The sequence below is a fragment of the Culex pipiens genome, chromosome 3 (genome assembly GCF_016801865.2).
Source record: "Culex pipiens pallens isolate TS chromosome 3, TS_CPP_V2, whole genome shotgun sequence".
In the NCBI taxonomy this organism is placed as follows: domain Eukaryota; kingdom Metazoa; phylum Arthropoda; class Insecta; order Diptera; family Culicidae; genus Culex; species Culex pipiens.
The window spans coordinates 117,012,284-117,031,245 of NC_068939.1; the positions used below are offsets into that span (position 1 = coordinate 117,012,284).

An 18,962-nucleotide genomic window follows, 5' to 3' on the forward strand; every position below is an offset into this window, starting at 1 on the left:
GAGAAACATGGTCAAAAAATCTGCCGCCGAGTTATGAATTTTTGAAAAATAGTGATTTTTGGAAAAAATCGAGGTTTTATGCAAAAACAAGTTTGACATTACTTTTTAATGCAAAATTGAATTTGCAATCGAAAAGTACTGTACAGATTTTTTGCTAAAGGGCTCCGTTTTCAAGATATAGCCACCGAAAGTTTGATTTTAGCGAAATATTTGCAGTTTTCCAATTTTTAAAAATAGTGACCATGAGTGACCATTTTTAAAAAAATTTTTTTGTAGAGTTCAGAAAATGTTCTATAAAATTGTCTAAAAGACATTGAAGATTGGACCTCGGGTTGCTGAGATAGAGCCGCGTTAAGAAAAAGAAACACGATTTGAAGTTTTCTAAATCTCACCAAAACAACCCACCTTTTTCTAATGACGATATCTCAGCAATTAATGGTCCGATTTTCAATGTTAATATACGAATCATTCGTGAAATTTTCCGATCTTGTCGAAAAAAATATTTTGAAAATTTTTAATCAAGAATAACATTTTAAAAGGGCCAAATATTGAATATTACGCCCATTTAAAATGCTAGTCTTGATTTAAAAATGTTCAAAATATTTGTTTCGAAAAGATCGGAAAATTTCACGAATATTTCATGTATTAACATTGAAAATCGGACCATTAATTGCTGAGATAACGTCATTAGAAATTGGTGGGTTGTTTTGGTGAGATTTAGAAAACTTCAATTTTCGTGTTTCTTTTTCTTTTAGCCGCTGTATTTCAGCAACCAGAGGTCCAATCTTCAATGTCTCTTAGAAAATTTTATAGAAAATTTTCTGAACTTTACAAAAAAAATATTTTTAGAAATGGTCACTCATGGTCACTATTTTTAAAAATTGAAAAACTGCAAATATTTCGCTAAAATCAAACTTTTGGTGGCTTTATCTTGAAAACGGAGCGCTTTATCAAAAAATCTGTAAAGTACTTTTCGATTGCAAATTCAATTTTGCATTAAAAAGTAATGTCAAACTTGTTTTTGCATAAAACTTCGATTTTTTCCAAAAATCACTATTTGTTCAAAAAATCATAACTCGGCGGCAGATTTTTTGACCATGTTTCTCTATGGCTCAAAAGAGGCGGATTTTTGTCCCCTAAAATCTCGAAAATCAAAAAATACGTATTTTGGGAAATTGAGTTTTAGTGAAAAAAAGTTGATAAAAAAATCTCCAAATTTTTTTTCCGTGTACCTATTTTTTTCTCAATAGTCCTCAACATGACCTACAACTTTGCCCAAGACACCGAATTGATCAGAAAATTCACTCAAAAGTTACAGCTGTTTGAATATTTACATACCATTTTTGTATGGACAGCTGCCAAAATTGTATGGAGCCTTGTATGGGTGAACCAATGACACAAAAAGCATATTTGGTCATAGGGAAGGCCCCCACAAAGTTTGAGCCAAATAAAAAAATACAAATAAAATCCATTTCCGGTTTTGGTAGAAAATTGCTCATACTGGTAAAAAAAAAAGATTTTTTCAAAAATGTCTATTTGAAGTTTTGAGCATCCTAGCGCTCTGTACATGCCTTGAAAGATTGGCATTTTTTTTTTCCAAAAATTGGCCCCAGTGAGCTAATTCTCTGACTCAAAAATAAGTTGTTCAGATTTTGAAAATCGAAAATGCTTGTGTGCGATTACAGCTTATACCCGGCCATGGCGATTGGGGCAAAAACAGCGCTTTTCAGTTAGAAGAAAAAAATCAGGTTGATTTAAAAATTGATTCATGTATGGACCATTCTTTATTTTGCTATTTCTTTGAAAAAAAAGGTGCAGGTGGTTATGTTCTACATGACCAATATGATAAAGAACTTTGTACAAAACTCAAAAAATCATGCTATTTTTATTTATATTTTTTAATTCTTTGCCTATTTATTTAATCCTGAATAATTAATTCTAATTAAATTGATTCAATCAATGGCACCGGTAGAACCTTCCCTCAGGGCCATGGCCACTCTGGGTGTGGCCAATCCTGTCAAAATGGCCATTTTCATCGACGAAAATGACTTTATAGCTGTCGGCCACCATTGCTAGTACCAACCACTAGTGTCTTCCTTTTTATCTACAAGGACTTCGCCGCCCTGGGCTCCTAAGTGTATGAAAGTATGGCACGGAGCGACGGCGCCGAATACCCATATTTACACAAAGAATTTTAGAGCGCCCGCCGCGGGATTCGAACCAGCGACCTCTGGATTGTTAGTCCAGTGCGCGGTCCGATTGATCCACACGGGCGGGACCATTTTCATCACCAGTATCAAAAACTATGAATTTTGATACCCATATTGTCCCAAGTCGTATGGTTCGATAAATGTCCCCCGGTAGAACCTTCCCTCAGGGCCATGGCCACTCCGAGTGTGGCCAATCCTGTCAAAATGGCCATTTTCATCACCAGTATCAAAAACCATGAATTTTGATACCCATATTGTCCCAAGTCGTATGGTTCGATAAATGTCCCCCCGGTAGAACCTTCCCTCAGGGCCATGGCCAATCCGAGTGTGGCCAATCCTGTCAAAATGGCCATTTTCATCACCAGTATCAAAAACCATGAATTTTGATACCCATATTGCCCCAAGTCGTATGGTTCGATAAATGTCCCCCCGGTAGAACCTTCCCTCAGGGCCATGGCCACTCCGGGTGTGGCCAATCCTGTCAAAATGGCCATTTTCATCACCAGTATCAAAAACTATGAATTTTGATACCCATATTGCCCCAAGTCGTATGGTTCGATAAATGTCCCCCCGGTAGAACCTTCCCTCAGGGCCATGGCCACTCCGGGTGTGGCCAATCCTGTCAAAATGGCCATTTTCATCACCAGTATCAAAAATCATGAATTTTGATACCCATATTGCCCCAAGTCGTATGGTTCGATAAATGTCCCCCCGGTAGAACCTTCCCTCAGGGCCATGGCCACTCCGGGTGTGGCCAATCCTGTCAAAATGGCCATTTTCATCACCAGTATCAAAAACTATGAATTTTGATACCCATATTGTCCCAAGTCGTATGGTTCGATAAATGTCCTCCGGTAGAACCTTCCCTCAGGGCCATGGCCACTCCGGGTGTGGCCAATCCTGTCAAAATGGCCATTTTCATCACCAGTATCAAAAATCATGAATTTTGATACCCATATTGCCCCAAGTCGTATGGTTCGATAAATGTCCCCCCGGTAGAACCTTCCCTCAGGGCCATGGCCACTCCGGGTGTGGCCAATCCTGTCAAAATGGCCATTTTCATCACCAGTATCAAAAACTATGAATTTTGATACCCATATTGTCCCAAGTCGTATGGTTCGATAAATGTCCTCCGGTAGAACCTTCCCTCAGGGCCATGGCCACTCCGGGTGTGGCCAATCCTGTCAAAATGGCCATTTTCATCACCAGTATCAAAAACTATGAATTTTGATACCCATATTGTCCCAAGTCGTATGGTTCGATAAATGTCCTCCGGTAGAACCTTCCCTCAGGGCCATGGCCACTCCGGGTGTGGCCAATCCTGTCAAAATGGCCATTTTCATCACCAGTATCAAAAATCATGAATTTTGATACCCATATTGTCCCAAGTCGTATGGTTCGATAAATGTCCCCCCGGTAGAACCTTCCCTCAGGGCCATGGCCACTCCGGGTGTGGCCAATCCTGTCAAAATGGCCATTTTCATCACCAGTATCAAAAATCATGAATTTTGATACCCATATTGCCCCAAGTCGTATGGTTCGATAAATGTCCCCCCGGTAGAACCTTCCCTCAGGGCCATGGCCACTCCGGGTGTGGCCAATCCTGTCAAAATGGCCATTTTCATCACCAGTATCAAAAACTATGAATTTTGATACCCATATTGTCCCAAGTCGTATGGTTCGATAAATGTCCTCCGGTAGAACCTTCCCTCAGGGCCATGGCCACTCCGGGTGTGGCCAATCCTGTCAAAATGGCCATTTTCATCACCAGTATCAAAAATCATGAATTTTGATACCCATATTGTCCCAAGTCGTATGGTTCGATAAATGTCCCCCCGGTAGAACCTTCCCTCAGGGCCATGGCCACTCCGGGTGTGGCCAATCCTGTCAAAATGGCCATTTTCATCACCAGTATCAAAAATCATGAATTTTGATACCCATATTGCCCCAAGTCGTATGGTTCGATAAATGTCCCCCCGGTAGAACCTTCCCTCAGAGCCATGGCCACTCCGGGTGTGGCCAATATCCTACCAGTTTGGTCCCAACCCCATGCCTGAAATCATTCTGGTTTTCGAGTGTCCGATCTATCAATATTCGTTTGAACAGAATTCCTCCCTAGTTGGTGCACAACCTGTGTCTTTCAATGTGTGTATGTGTGTGTGAGCAATAAAATTACCATCGTCGATCCGTCTCTGACGGATTTTCGGTTAAAACTAAAATTGTTCAGAAGCTATCTGTTAGCTTATATAGTCCGCATGAAATGTGGCAACATGGTGCAAATTTTGCCTCGTCTCCTGCTTTCTTGGAACTGTCACGCGAGAATGTTGCACCATTGTTGCCACACTTCATTCGTTGCTGACCTTTTCCGCAGTACCAAGCATGCAACATTTTCGTAACGCGCGACATTTTTCGTTTTTCTGGATTGACACCTCACCAGAATAGAGCCCTTAGGACAAAGTTCTTTGTCAAAAAAAATTATCTGCGGTTATCTTCCTTTTGTAAGAAAGACTCTATCTCACCCCAGGTGGGATTAAATCGGGTTTTTAAGTCCATCTTGATCCATTTTAAACATTTTACCAACCGATTTACTTCGATAATGACTTGACCCTAACCAATCATTACCACATCAAAATGAAGAGATAAATTTGTAAGCCAGCTGCCATTTCCGAGTACCAACACTTCCTTTTGGTCACCCGGGCCATGTATGCAATTACCGTTAACGTTCCTGTAGCAACAGCAGCACCGGACAGCACCGGACGCCGAGCAAATGCAAATTAGTCTGATCTATCCACCTACCCAACACCCCATTCGGCCATGGAAAACAGACTGCAGCTGTCCGGATTCTCTGCCGGTCGGTTTTCAAACGCGCATAACCAGAGTGTAATTGTGTGGAAACATAAAGCTATCAGGTACAACCAGTGCCGACAACAAGCAGCAACGACGGTTGATAGCCGTTTAATGGCCGCCTGCACTGTGGGACTTTGTTGTGGACAAGTATGACAATAAGAACCTAATTTTGGCCACCCCTCATCCCACTGTGCCAACCCGTCCGTATTTACCTTGCCGTAGAAGCTCCCGTCGCCGTTCAGCTGCAGACTGTGCCGGTGCTGGCAGAGGGCCGCATGCGGGATGGCAATGTTGTGTCCCACACTCGGTCGCCGGTCCATCGGCAGAAGATGTGGAGGGGAGATACTCTTGGTGACCGCCGTCCCAGAAGCAGCCGTGTGCGTTGTTGTAGTTGTCGTCGTTATCGTGACCGTTGTCGTGGTCGTCGTGCTCAGCAGATAAGGCTGAGTTACGATTTTTGGCCCGTCGTGACCATTTTGGCACACCGTTGGCTGCTGTTGTTGTTCTTTGGCGGCCAACTGCTGGCCAGGACTGGAAGGACTGTGGCACGGAGTTGTAGTTACAGTTGGCGGAGTTTGAGGTACTTTAATTTGCTGCTGTTGTTGTTGTTGCTGCTGCTGCTGGGTCATGTCCGTGGTGCAAATTGTTGGCGTCGGTTCCTTCCGCTGCTTTGGATTGACACGTTCTGGCAGCGGTCCGGACGGTGCCTTCCCGTACCGGAATGTGCCCTCAGTTGGTGTTTGATCTTCGGACTTGTCCTGGCCGCCGGACCCGGTTGAGCCAACTAACGTGACGCTGCTCAGGTTCGACGGTGACGAGGGGCCACTCATGGCTGTTTCTGTAATTGGGAGGGAGGTGGAACATTAGACAAATTTTACTAACAGCCAATAACCCGACATGGTGTCAATTACAAAATGCATTTTCTCAATTCCGTTCTGAAAAAAATCTGCGTTCTGATTTAAAAAAAAGTATGTGCTTAGATTTTGAAGATTTCAAGCTCGCCAATAATGTTCAAATAAAAATTAAATCATTTGTTGCCTCGACACCATGCCCTCAAAACCAAACGAAAACGTTTCACCGACCAGTTAACGTGTCCGAACTGCTCGACCCGGCCATGGGTTTCGGTATCGCCAGGTACGAGTCATCCTGGGGCTGCGCGTGTATTTGATGTTGGGACTTGCTCTGCAATGACCCCCCACCTCCACCGCCCCCATTTCCTCCTCCACCCCCATCAACCTTCGGCGGAGACTGCTGCTGCTGCTGCTGCTGTTTCTCTTCCACCGCTGTGTCGTGATGGTGAACTCCGTGGATGATAACCGGTCCAGCTTGTTCGGGTATCCAAGATAGGGTTTCCTGTTCCGAGCCCTGGTGGCTAGCGTATCCCCGTCGGGACCCTCGGAAGCGCAAACCCGCCGAATCACCACTCATCGACCGATCCCGGTCGGCACCCTCCGAGCAGTAACCTGTAATTGAAGAATTTTAACAAATTTCAACTTACGCTGGCCATGTGAAGTCATTTACCTGACACCGAGCTGGCTCCGGACGTTCGCCGGGGCGATGCACGGCCATCCTGGTAGGGAAGTTCCAGGAAGTCCGTCTGGTGGTCACACTCGCAGGCCGGTTCCAGCGGTGGGTTGTAGAACACATTTTTGAGCGCTTGCAGCACCGTCTCCCCGTCGGTAAACACCCGGTAGGTCAGCAGGAAGGTGTTCAAAAAGTCAATCGACAGGAAGCGCAGATCTGTAAGTCGCTGGAGTAGCCGTTCCGGTGTCGCATACCGCACCTGGGGCAGCTTGCACGAGTTCAATGTTCGCGAAAACCGAATGTCCACGTCGTCCTTGAACAGGCGCGGATCGGCTCGCAATGCTTGGTGTCCTGCAAAGATGGATCCTTCAAGAATTCAATCCAAACGTGCCCCAACACCAAAAGTGGGATGAATGTGTGGGAGGTTACATCGAAACATAAAAAGGGAAGAAACGGGAAGAAAAAAACAACAACAGCTTGAGAACAACCAGACAACACGGAGTACACCACGGTTACGGGAATACCTCCGGAGGACCCTCCGATCCCGGGGGACAGCAGCGAGTGCATGTGGATGTTGTCCAAGCACTGCGAAATATCGCTGATCCACGCTTCCTTGTCCTGGATGGTGGGCGCGATCAGGTGGATGCTGTGCCGCGCACCGGATTTGGTTTCCACGAAGATCTTAAAGTCGCGATTGCCGGCGTTGACCGATTCCGATACGCTGAGCGTGCTGCCACGCGTTGATTGCGAACATACCGAAGCGTCCTCGTCCTGCACCTCGCTCGGGTCCTCGATGAGGGTAGCGTCCGCCAGCGGAATCTTACCCACGTCCGGGAGCAGGTGCAGTCGGCCACCGGAAGTTCTGTTGAAAGTAAGGTGTGATACATTGGGGTAAGAAATTGATAAAGGGCAAAAATATAAAATAGGACACAGACAGTCAACGTCAATCAATACCAATCTAGTAAAAAAATTGTAGCAAGTTGCAAAATTAAAGATTTTTTCAGCAAAATATGGATAAATGCGAAGAGAGCTGAAAATATCGAGTTTTGCCTCTCGTCGCCGTCATGCTAACTTGTCGTACGTGCATTTTGGGCCAAATTGAGTTAGGAACGCCATTTTGTGCAGTTCTTAATGCATCACCTTTTGACCTTCACAGATCCCCAAAATTCGATGTCAATCCTGAGATATTCAACGAAATCCGAAAAACTCCGTTCATTTTGGTCACTTTACATATGAAAGTAGTTTCAATCTTGTCGTGCTATCTTGTCACTCCCTGAAAATTGATGTAAGTGCGGCAACTGGCCAAAGGGATTTCAGGTCAGAACGCGTTTGACGCACGTACAAGTACAAGGCTAGCGTTAAACATTTACAATCATAACTTGGGACTCCAGCAACCCACTTCAACCAACTTCGGGACAATGCACATAATGGTCAACAAAACAAAACGCGTTTGTTATTGTTTACATTGCGTGCTTTCGTTGTTGTTTATTCAACGTCAAACATTAAAATGCGTTTTTCTCGGAACGTCGAAATGGCGGGTGCGACAAGATAGCACGACGACGTCGAACTCGTGAATACAATAGTTCGATGCCTCTGTGCTCTGTTGTTCCAAGCTTGCTGGAATTTCTATCTAATTTGTGGGTAATTCTCTACCAAATCACACGAAATCGGGAAAAGTTGCCCCGACCCCTTTTCGATTTGCGTGAAACTTTGTCATAATGGGTAACTTTTGTCCCTGATCACGAATCCGAGGTCCGTTTTTTGATATCTCGTGACGGAGGGGCGGTACGACCCCTTCCATTTATGAACATGCGAAAAAAGAGGTGTTTTTCAATAATTTGCAGCCTGAAACGGTGATGAGAGAGAAATTTGGTGTCAAAGGTACTTTTATGTAAAATTAGACGCCCGATTAGATGGCGTACTCAGAATTCCGAAAAAACGTATTTTTCATCGAAAAAAACACTAAAAAAGTTTTAAAAATTCTCCCATTTTCCGTTACTCGACTGTAAAATTTTTTGGAACATGTCATTTTATGGTAAATTTAATGTACTTTTTGAATCTACATTGACCCAGAAGGGTCATTTTTTCATTTAGAACAAAATTATTCATTTTAAAATTTCTTGTTTTTTCTAACTTTGCAGGGTTATTTTTTAGAGTGTAACAATGTTCTACAAAGTTGTAGAACAGACAATTACAAAAAAATTGATATATGGACATAAGGGGTTTGCTTATGAACATCACGAGTTATTGCGATTTTACGAAAAAAAGTTTTGAAAAAGTTACTTTTTGCGTTTCTCTTTGTTTCGTCGTCCGTGTACGCCGCGGGTGACCATGAACGGCCATGATCGATGACGACCAACTTTTTCAAAACTTTTTTTCGTAAAATCGCGATAACTCGTGATGTTTATAAGCAAACCCCTTATGTCTATATATCATTTTTTGTAATTGTCTGCTCTACAACTTTGTAAAACATTGTTACACTCTAAAAAATAACCCTGCAAAGTTAGAAAAACACGAAATTTTAAAATGAAAAATTTTGTTCTAAATGAAAAAATGGCCCTTCTGGGTCAATGTAGATTCGAAAAGTACATTAAATTTCCCATAAAATGACATGTTCCAAAAATTTTTACAGTAGATTAACGGAAAATGGGAGAATTTTTAAAACTTTTTTAGTGTTTTTTTCGATGAAAAATACGTTTTTTTCGGAATTCTGAGTACGCCATCAAATCGGGCGTCTAATTTTACATAAAAGTCCCTTTGACACCAAATTTCTATCTCATCACCGATTCAGGCTGCAATTTATTGAAAAACACCTCTTTTTTCGCATGTTCAAAAATGGAAGGGGTCATACCGCCTCTCCGTCACGAGATATCAAAAAACGCAAATCGAAAAGGGGTCGGGGCAACTGCTGTGTGAGTTGGCGGAGAATTACCCTTGTACAAAAGAGAACAAAAACATCGATATCTTTTAGTTTCAAAAAACACTTCAAATTGAATATTTTTAAATGAAACTTTTGTTTCCTCACTAAAATATTTGCCGTCTAGATAAAGTTATTCTTTGCAGCACTAAAATAGATGCTGAAAAGTTGATTTTTGTTGCACTTGTATCAAAAAGTAAAACTTTTCAACATTGTTTTGCTTTAAATGGTTAATTTCCAAAAATTGTTCGCGTGGTTTATGGATGGTCCCTAACGATAAAATAAAAAAAAATCGATGTATTTAAAAGCTAGAATTCTCGAATCGATATTGAAGTAAGCTTCAATCTATTATTTATACGCAAAAAATAACAGTGAGCAATTCAATGAAACATTGTAGACATGTTATCCTACGCTTATAAAGCCATTTTTGAGTATATGGAGCAAGTTTCACTCGATAATGACATTTGAGAAGGGCGTAAGTGTTTTAATTATTTTTGTAATTCGGAATTTAAATATCTCTGTATGTCAAAGCCGTGCATCGTGTCAAAAAGGGTCAAAGACCAACTTGTAGGAAATTTGACGGGCTTTCTGAAAAAATATAGTGAAAGAAAAAAACACGCCTCTTCTATGTTTAAAAGTCAAATTTGAGGGGGAGCCCACCATTTTTTCCGTTCAAAATTTTTGTGAAAATAGCCTAAGATTTTACCAAAAGACTAACGTAAAATGCAGGATGGAGCAACTCACCTAAAAAAATACAAAAATCATTTACTGTAACTGTTTTTTACGTACGTCAAAATTTTCAAAAAAAAAAGAACACGGGAATCGATTCTCCAGACAATTTTACATAAAAATCTCCATATTGATCACTGTACTAAGTTCAATCCTTCACCCAGAATTGGGCATCGGCATACGAGAGGATAAAGAGCACGATTCGGTAGTAAAATGATACTGTGTGCGGACGGAGAGGATAAATCCCGAAACTACCGAGAGTACTTTACTCATGGGTTCATCAGGGTTCATCTTCAAAAAAAGTTCATCTATAAAAAAAGTACCGAGACTCGAACCCAAGACACGAGTCCCCCATAGACCGTTATTATGAAAAAAAATTTCCACCCAAACCAATGATTGGACATGGTTCCTGGGACCATTCTGCACTTCTGGGCCGAGTTTCAAAATATTTGCCGGCAGAAATTTCGAATACGGTCAGTTTTAGTGTTTCGAGTAGAAATTAAGGAGAAATCACATGTAAAATGCGTAGGAAATGAGCAAAGTTTCAATGTTTCAACTCCAAAACATTAGTGGTCATGGTTTTACATTGTATTAACATGTAGCAGAATGATATAGAAACGAGTTACAGCACTGACTTAGCCGGATTAAGCCTAAGTCAAGTGACTTAGGTATATAATTTACAAGTTTATACCTTAATATTAAAAAAAACTCCTACATCAAGGAATTTTAAGTCAAGGAAAACTAGATTGCACAAAAATTACTTAAAATGAGGTGACTTTGAGCCTAGGGGTGACATTGTACCAATAAACGCATAAAGATTGCTTTGATAAGCTTGAATTTTATGTTAATTTATTTATTTGTAGAAATTTGATGATATTGCTACGCAAATCTGCTTGTTCTGATTTAAAATTAAATTAATTAAAATAAATTTAAAATCTTCTGGAATCCTCCTAATTTGAAAATAATGCTCACATCTTTCAGTTCTGAATCAATACCTACTGAAATCAAATAAAACAATCAAAATAATAGGGAAACAAATTTTTGTTACGTGGCAAGTTTGTGACATGGCAGTTACAATAAAATTGTCCTTTTTGTTTTAAATCGTTCACAAATTTTAACCTTGCGAATGAAATCCGGAGAGTACTCCAGCCACTAGCAAGCCCAGCTCTTTGAGGAAGGTGGGGCAATAATATGCACGATTTGAAAAATACGTCATTTGTGGATACCCCCTGACCAAATTTAGAACAAATTTATGTGGATGGTGGGGCAGTTGCCCCATGTTGCCTCACCCTGTGCACGCTAGTGACTCTAGCTATCATTTAGCTCATATATTTTTGTTGTCCTGTGTAATGATTATACTTAGCAAAAGTTTAATGACACAGGATTAATATTTCAAACCAACCAATTATTTTCCAACATTGCAGTTATCGTCATAAAATAAAATAACATTTCATACTTGAATAAAATAATGTTGATACACTCATAGTTAGGATTCAATAAAACATAATATTAATAATCAAGAACGTTCACTAATAATGTATTCATCAAAACAAATCCTACTTCTGCCCAATGTGAAAACACAATAAATCTTTTAACAAGCTTGGCATATCTTATGAAAACATGAAAATAGTGCAGTTAAATATCAAATCAAATCAAATTGTTCGCTTTACAACATTACCAGCCAAACTGGGGTGAGAGGCAACCACGTTCAACACTCTAACACCGAAACCGGTATAGTCAAGTATGTACAGGCGATGTAAGTTTTCAATGTGACTTGTGTCCTAAACCCTTGGCGGGGTCAAACGGTAAGGCTTACGAAACTAAAGCTTTATCTATTTTTTTAGTGTTTCTTAGTTATTGAACTTTTTATGCCAGAGGACAACATAATCTTAGAGCAATATTTGCAACGATTATACTTTGCAATTCAAGCTTATCGATCTTGTTGTTAAGCTATCTGGCTATTATAAAATCGTTAAATTTAGTACAATGTCACCCCTAGGCTCAAAGTCACCTCATTTTAAGTAATTTTTGTGCAATCTAGTTTTCCTTGACTTAAAATTCATTGATGTAGGAGTTTTTTTTAAATATTAAGGTATAAACTTGTAAATTATATACCTAAGTCACTTGACTTAGGCTTAATCCGGCTAAGTCAGTGCTGTAAATCGTTTTTATATCATTCTGCTACATGTTAATACAATGTAAAACCATGACCACTAATGTTTTGGAGTTAAAACATTGAAAATTTGCTCATTTCCTACGCATTTTACATGTGATTTCTCCTTAATTTCTACTCGAAACACTAAAACTGACCGTATTCGAAATTTATGCCGGCAAATATTTTGAAACTCGGCCCAGAGGTGCAGAATGGTCCCAGGAACCATGTCCAAACATTGGTTTGGGTGGAAATTTTTTTTCATAATAACGGTCTGTGGGGGACCCGTGCAAGACCTTCGGCATATTGAACCGTGCTTTTGCGGAATGGGTCACTATCCCATCGTTCCCATGTTCGAACTAAACAATCAAAAACAAGTCAACAAAAAAAAAATGATTTCGTGATTCGCTTATCCGAAGTGAAATTTTTTTGAGGCCTTCGGATAATCGAGTCAGGCTGGTGGTTTTGAAGAACAAATACCAAAATTCTCACAAAGTACACCCAAAGTTAAAGAACGAGGGGATAGTCCTCACGAAAAGAAACGTGAGGAAAGTGTCATTTTGCGAGAGTATAGTCCTCTCGCGTGTTCATTCGTTCATTGGAACAGTTCATCCTATTGAGTGGCTTATATGGACACATGACCGCCACTAAGTCACCGAACCAAGGGGGCCCATACTGCAAAGGCACGGTTCAATATGCCGAATGTCTTGGGTTCGAGTCTCGGTACCGGTATTTTTTTATGGATGATTTTTTTTTTAAAGTGAAGCCATGAGTAAAGTACTCTCGGTAATTTCGGGATTTTTTCTCTCAGTCCGCACACAGTACCGAATCGTGTTCTTTATTCTCTCGTGTGCCGATGCCCAGTTCTGGGTGAATATGACCCCGACCATGTTCTAGAGTGATTTAGACAACCAACAACGATATTTGAAAAAAAATGTTGTAATCCAAAAAAAAAATTAAAAACAAGCGAAATTGCATTTAAAGCTTCGCTTGGTTGGATATCCATTGTGCGAGAAATGAACTTTCTTTGTTTTCGAAAAAACACGGTATTTCTTGAAAATTTAAGTATTTTACAAAAACACTACTAAAGTTAAAACGCTACTTATAATACATATCAGTGTTGCACAAAATAAAAATTTAATACAGCGAAAACGCATACAAAATTTTACATCGTTTGATACCCATATTCCCAATTCTGAAAATTCTGTTTATAATGCAGGAAATTCCGATAACAATATAATTTTCGAAATTAATAAGCTTTCGAACACGGATAAAATGAAAAAGCTCTTGCCCTCACCTGGTGGCGATAATCATGTGGTTCGAAAACAGGAAGCACTGCCGCACAGCGTCGCGCTCGCTTTTGAACGAAGCCAACCGGCTTCGAATCCTTCCTCGTCCTGGTGGAACTTGCACGAGACTTCCTAAAACGAAAGCACTTGCTATAATAAACGCTTCCGTCTACCATAAAAAAAGGCTCGACGCACCTTGTCGCACAAACACTTGGTTCACGTCGAGCAGAATGTCGCACCCCTCGACGATCATGCGCTCTACGGCGAGATTTTTGCGCAGATTTTCCGTCTCCGACACTTCGTCGTGCATTTGGCGCGAAAGGTCCTCCAGCTGTTGGCGCGCGTTCTGCAGACTTTTGCGCTCCACGTGGTCGTGCGGGGTGTGGGCGAGCAGCTCGTGCAGCGTTATGATGTAGCGCGGGATTTGGTGCATCGGATAGGTAAGGAAGGTCTCGAGGCTACGGCCTTGGCAGGTCGGTTTGGCCTCGAGACGTTTCAGCACCGTGGCGAAGTTTGTATTGCTCTTGCACTCGGTCAGCACCTGCAGACTGTAGTGGTGATTGCGGACGTACTCCTGGTAGATGCTCAACATCGGCAGCAGCATGTCGAACAAATCCCCTAGAAATGTAGGTAGAAATTAAAGCTAATTTTATTTGACAAAGGTGGCATGCGATGGAATGAAAAGCTTCTGCGAGGTTGGTTCCGCAAGGACGTTTAGCGCACGAAGAAAGCAGGACGGACAGTGTGTAGTATACAGTGCAGTGATGCCAGCTGTCTTACCAAGTACCAACGTGGGCCACGACTCCAGCCGCGAGGTGAGACCCTTCAGGAAGATCTGATGTAGGAACAGTACCGTTTCCGAGTTCAGGAAGATCGAGTTGACGTCCTCGTGCGAGCACGGTGGACGCTTGGAACTGGCCGCCATCTTGAACGGCCGAAGAAAGCATGCCACGAGTACCTGAGAAACAAAAACACAAAGATTAGTTCCAACAACTAAACCCCTCTCCAAACCAATCTCCGCAAAACCTCCAGCTGCTCCAGGTACTCCTCCTCCGCTTCCACCATGCTGAACACCAGGTGGTTCCGCTTGCGCATACTCTCCGCGTGCGGTGACCGGATGTACTCCTCGACGATCTGTTTCCAGCGGCGCCGACAGAGCCACCCCCGGAAGAAGCTCTGCACCTTCTTGATCTTGCGCAGCTCGATCGAGTCGGACACGGACGCGCACAGCCCCGGCAGGGAGGCCGGATCGTCGTGGCTGAGCATCTCGCCGGGCATGCTGAAGCTGCCCCGGCCCACCGGAGTGGCCGAGTAGCTGGAGCGGGTTTCCTTGCGCAGCACGCAGATCTGGAGTAGGAAGATGTAGACATGGGATTCAGAGAAATATATGGTGTAAATTCAAGCAAAGTTGGTGCAGATTTGACGGTGTTGTAAACAAATCCAACAATTGTGGGTTAATTTAAGAGGTCATTAACAATATACCAGTTTTTCCTTAATCATTATTTAAAAAAAAATCTTGATGCTAACTTGTCATGAAATTCAAATTTAATATAAAGTAACACATTATTTGCAGAACAAAAACATTATAAATTGATTTATTTCGTGAAACCTAAAATCTCTGCCAAAATTATGTCAATTTGTCTTGCCTCCAGCCAAGCAAATAAAAAATTCAAACCATTTAAGAAAAAGCAGCTGCTGGAACTCCCAAAAGCAAAGCCTCACAAAGGCAAAAGCTCAACCAGTTCAAGTAGGGTGGAAGAAAGCAAAGCAAAAGAGCTTATGTACAAAAGTCGGGGGAAAACAAACAAAAACGCAAAAGTAACGCCAGGAACTAAAACAATAATTGACTTCCGCTTTGTCCCACCCCCCACACTTGCTCTCCCTTGCCTTTCGAGCTTTCATCGCTCCGTGAAAAAAAAAACGAAACATCCGGACGACCGGGACGTTGCTACTGCCTAGGAAGCAAAGAAGAAAGGTCCCATAACGTGGGAACCTTCGTCAGGATGTGAGTATATCCGGCTATTTTTACGCTCGCCGAGTGTATCTTCCACAACAAACACCGAGATTCGTTACGGGCCAGGTCCTGTTTGGGTGTCTGTTTCCAGTGAACAGAACCAAGTGAGAAAACAATATCTTTAGGAAGGAGCTCAAGTACTTTCAATCTTCGTCATTTTTGTTCGTATAAAACACCTAATAAAAATAAAACGGCTCAATTAATAACATGGTTGAAAACAGAAAATATAAATCCAAGTGTTCAAACAAACATAGAAAATAATCATATCAACCTATGTGGTTGGTGCCTTCCCCACTCCTAACGAAACATGTGTTTCATGAAAGATCCGAACATAATTTCCATCAAATTTATTTCAACTTTTTCCAAAAAAAACAAGTGCGTATAGAGTTATCTACGTGCGCATGTATTGCGTGTACGTACACGAAAAAGATTGAGGTTAAATTTTGTCCGGCCAGCAAAATCAAATGGTGCGCTAGTGTGTGTACGCGAAACGTCATAAAGCTCTATTTTCATGAGTTTAAAAAAAAGTGTCATAAACTGAGACAGAGTTGCCAGATCTTTAAAATTTTGTATTCGTTTGGAAGATCTTTCGATTATCCTCCGACAATAGACTCGGGGTATTTTTTGAGGAACAGCAAGAAAGATTTTTGTTGCATAAGAAAGTTAAGAATTCTTTCATAAACCAATTATTCTACAAAAACAAATATGTCTGCGCCAGTACCGTGAACGAAACACTACAGTAAAACTGAAACTGGTTAGGTTCAAGTTGAAATGCTCATCATTTTGTTTAGTTTTGAATATATTTTTAAGTTTTTGATATAAAATGGAATTTCTTGATGATATTTTTCGATTATTTTATAGATCACATGGTCTATTTGATGCAAAGATGCAAAGATAGTGTTTTGATACCAAATTATGGATTTGTTCATCAGTAGGGTTAGTGAATGCTCAAGATTCCGTGGACAATTTAAAATTTGAAATTTTTCCTTAAAATCCAGTGGTGTTGATGAATTTTCTTGAAACAATTCATAAAAAATTACATTTCACGAATATTTTACCCACAGCAGGGTTGCCAGGTTTCCAGATTTTTCAAGTGTCAGCCAGAATAAAGATTCATTCTTCTCTGTACCAGATATTGCCAGATTTTTCCAGATTCTTCACTTTTTGCCCATTTTGAACAACTTTTGATTAAAATGAACGAATTTAATTGGAAATAATAAAAATAGAATGGCGTCATCCATAAAGTACGTCACGCTCTAGGGGGGGAGGGGGGGTTGTCGCAAGTGTGACAAAGTGTGACAAGGGGGAGAGGGGGGGTACGTGAGACTGTGACGTCACGCTGGACTATTTATCTAATATTGAACTTTTCTTTAAAGTATAGCTTTAAAAATTTAATGTTTGATAACTTTTACTCATAAATCAAACCCGATTCAAGGCTTTAAGAAACAGAGTTTTTGATAATAGATTTAATATGCTTCAAAAAACTGTGATGGTGATTTTTATCACTACAACATTGAACAAAATTTATAAAATCCAAACGCAACCTGTAAAAATTAAAAACATTCTCGAATGAATTCCGAATTTCAAAATCATCCTTTTTATAAATTTATAAATTTCGAAGCTGTGATTTCTGAAGGTTGAATTTTACAGATTTCAGAGGATTTCAGTGGTAAAATTACACATTTTTTCTGACATAAAAGATGTACCCCTTCCCAGATGTAATATTACCATGATTTTTTTTTTACTGTATAAAATTGTACAAAAAACAAGATAGTGCGGAGGGGGGGGGGGGTCCGACAAAACGTGACGTACTTTCTGAAGGGGGGTTAGAGCCAGCGTGACAAAGTGTGACATAGGGGGGAGGGGGGGTTAATTTTGGCCGATTTTAGCGTGACATACTTTATGGATGACGCCAATGTGTTTTTCCTAAGGAAAATATTAATTGAACACTTTTGAGGACATAAAGTTCAGCCGTCTGAATTCAACAAACTTTTGAATTAATTTATATCCTCCCTACTCTTTACCATTCTGAATTTTTGGATTTACTTCTGCCAGATTTATTAAGATTTTTAATCGATGGTTGGCCAGATTTTTCATATTTTGACCTGGTAACCCTGTCTCACAGTGCCATTTTTTTAAATTTCATTCGTTTTCAATGAAAAAAAAAACAAAATTGTTAAAAAATTCAATAAGAAACGATACTTTGAAAACCTAACTAAAGAAAGAATCAGCCAAATAAAAAAATCGTAATCGTCAATTAGTCACAAAATGAAACGGTTTAGCACAGACAGGTTGATTCTTCTACCAAACATCAGTTAAATTATTTTATTTAATAAATTTTGGCTCTTTGTTTGTTAATCTCTATTTTTATCTTAAAACATAAAAGATTTTTATTTAAAAAAAGGTGCAGGTGGTTATGTTCTACATGACCAATATGATAAAGAACTTTGTACAAAACTCAAAAAATCATGCTATTTTTATTTATATTTTTTAATTCTTTGCCTATTTATTTAATCCTGAATAATTAATTCTAATTAAATTGATTCAATCAATGGCACCGGTAGAACCTTCCCTCAGGGCCATGGCCACTCTGGGTGTGGCCAATCCTGTCAAAATGGCCATTTTCATCGACGAAAATGACTTTATAGCTGTCGGCCACCATTGCTAGTACCAACCACTAGTGTCTTCCTTTTTATCTACAAGGACTTCGCCGCCCTGGGCTCCTAAGTGTATGAAAGTATGGCACGGAGCGACGGCGCCGAATACCCATATTTACACAAAGAATTTTAGAGCGCCCGCCGCGGGATTCGAACCAGCGACCTCTGGATTGTTAGTCCAGTGCGCGGTCCGATTGATCCACACGGGCGGGACCATTTTCATCACCAGTATCAAAAACTATGAATTTTGATACCCATATTGTCCCAAGTCGTATGGTTCGATAAATGTCCCCCGGTAGAACCTTCCCTCAGGGCCATGGCCACTCCGAGTGTGGCCAATCCTGTCAAAATGGCCATTTTCATCACCAGTATCAAAAACCATGAATTTTGATACCCATATTGTCCCAAGTCGTATGGTTCGATAAATGTCCCCCCGGTAGAACCTTCCCTCAGGGCCATGGCCAATCCGAGTGTGGCCAATCCTGTCAAAATGGCCATTTTCATCACCAGTATCAAAAACCATGAATTTTGATACCCATATTGCCCCAAGTCGTATGGTTCGATAAATGTCCCCCCGGTAGAACCTTCCCTCAGGGCCATGGCCACTCCGGGTGTGGCCAATC

The 18,962-nt window shown here is 40.8% G+C and overlaps 1 protein-coding gene across 8 annotated transcripts in view; it reads right to left on the reverse strand.

Annotated features, from left to right (window-relative positions):
* LOC120425707 (ras-specific guanine nucleotide-releasing factor 2-like) overlaps positions 1–18,962 on the reverse strand; it is a 420,283-nt gene that overhangs the window by 315,550 nt on the left and 85,771 nt on the right. For 6 of the 8 annotated variants that reach the window (XM_052709837.1, XM_052709833.1, XM_052709838.1 and 3 more), the window contains 8 exons: positions 14,695–15,015; positions 14,449–14,626; positions 13,864–14,286; positions 13,677–13,800; positions 7,106–7,443; positions 6,579–6,947; positions 6,140–6,520; positions 5,270–5,895 (listed from right to left, as the gene is read on the reverse strand). In XM_052709837.1, coding sequence (XP_052565797.1) covers positions 5,270–5,895; positions 6,140–6,520; positions 6,579–6,947; positions 7,106–7,443; positions 13,677–13,800; positions 13,864–14,286; positions 14,449–14,626; positions 14,695–15,015 — 2,760 coding nt within the window. The remainder of the gene's footprint in view (positions 1–5,269; positions 5,896–6,139; positions 6,521–6,578; positions 6,948–7,105; positions 7,444–13,676; positions 13,801–13,863; positions 14,287–14,448; positions 14,627–14,694; positions 15,016–18,962) is intronic. The other 2 variants (XM_052709839.1, XM_052709835.1) reach the window with 1 other exon arrangement.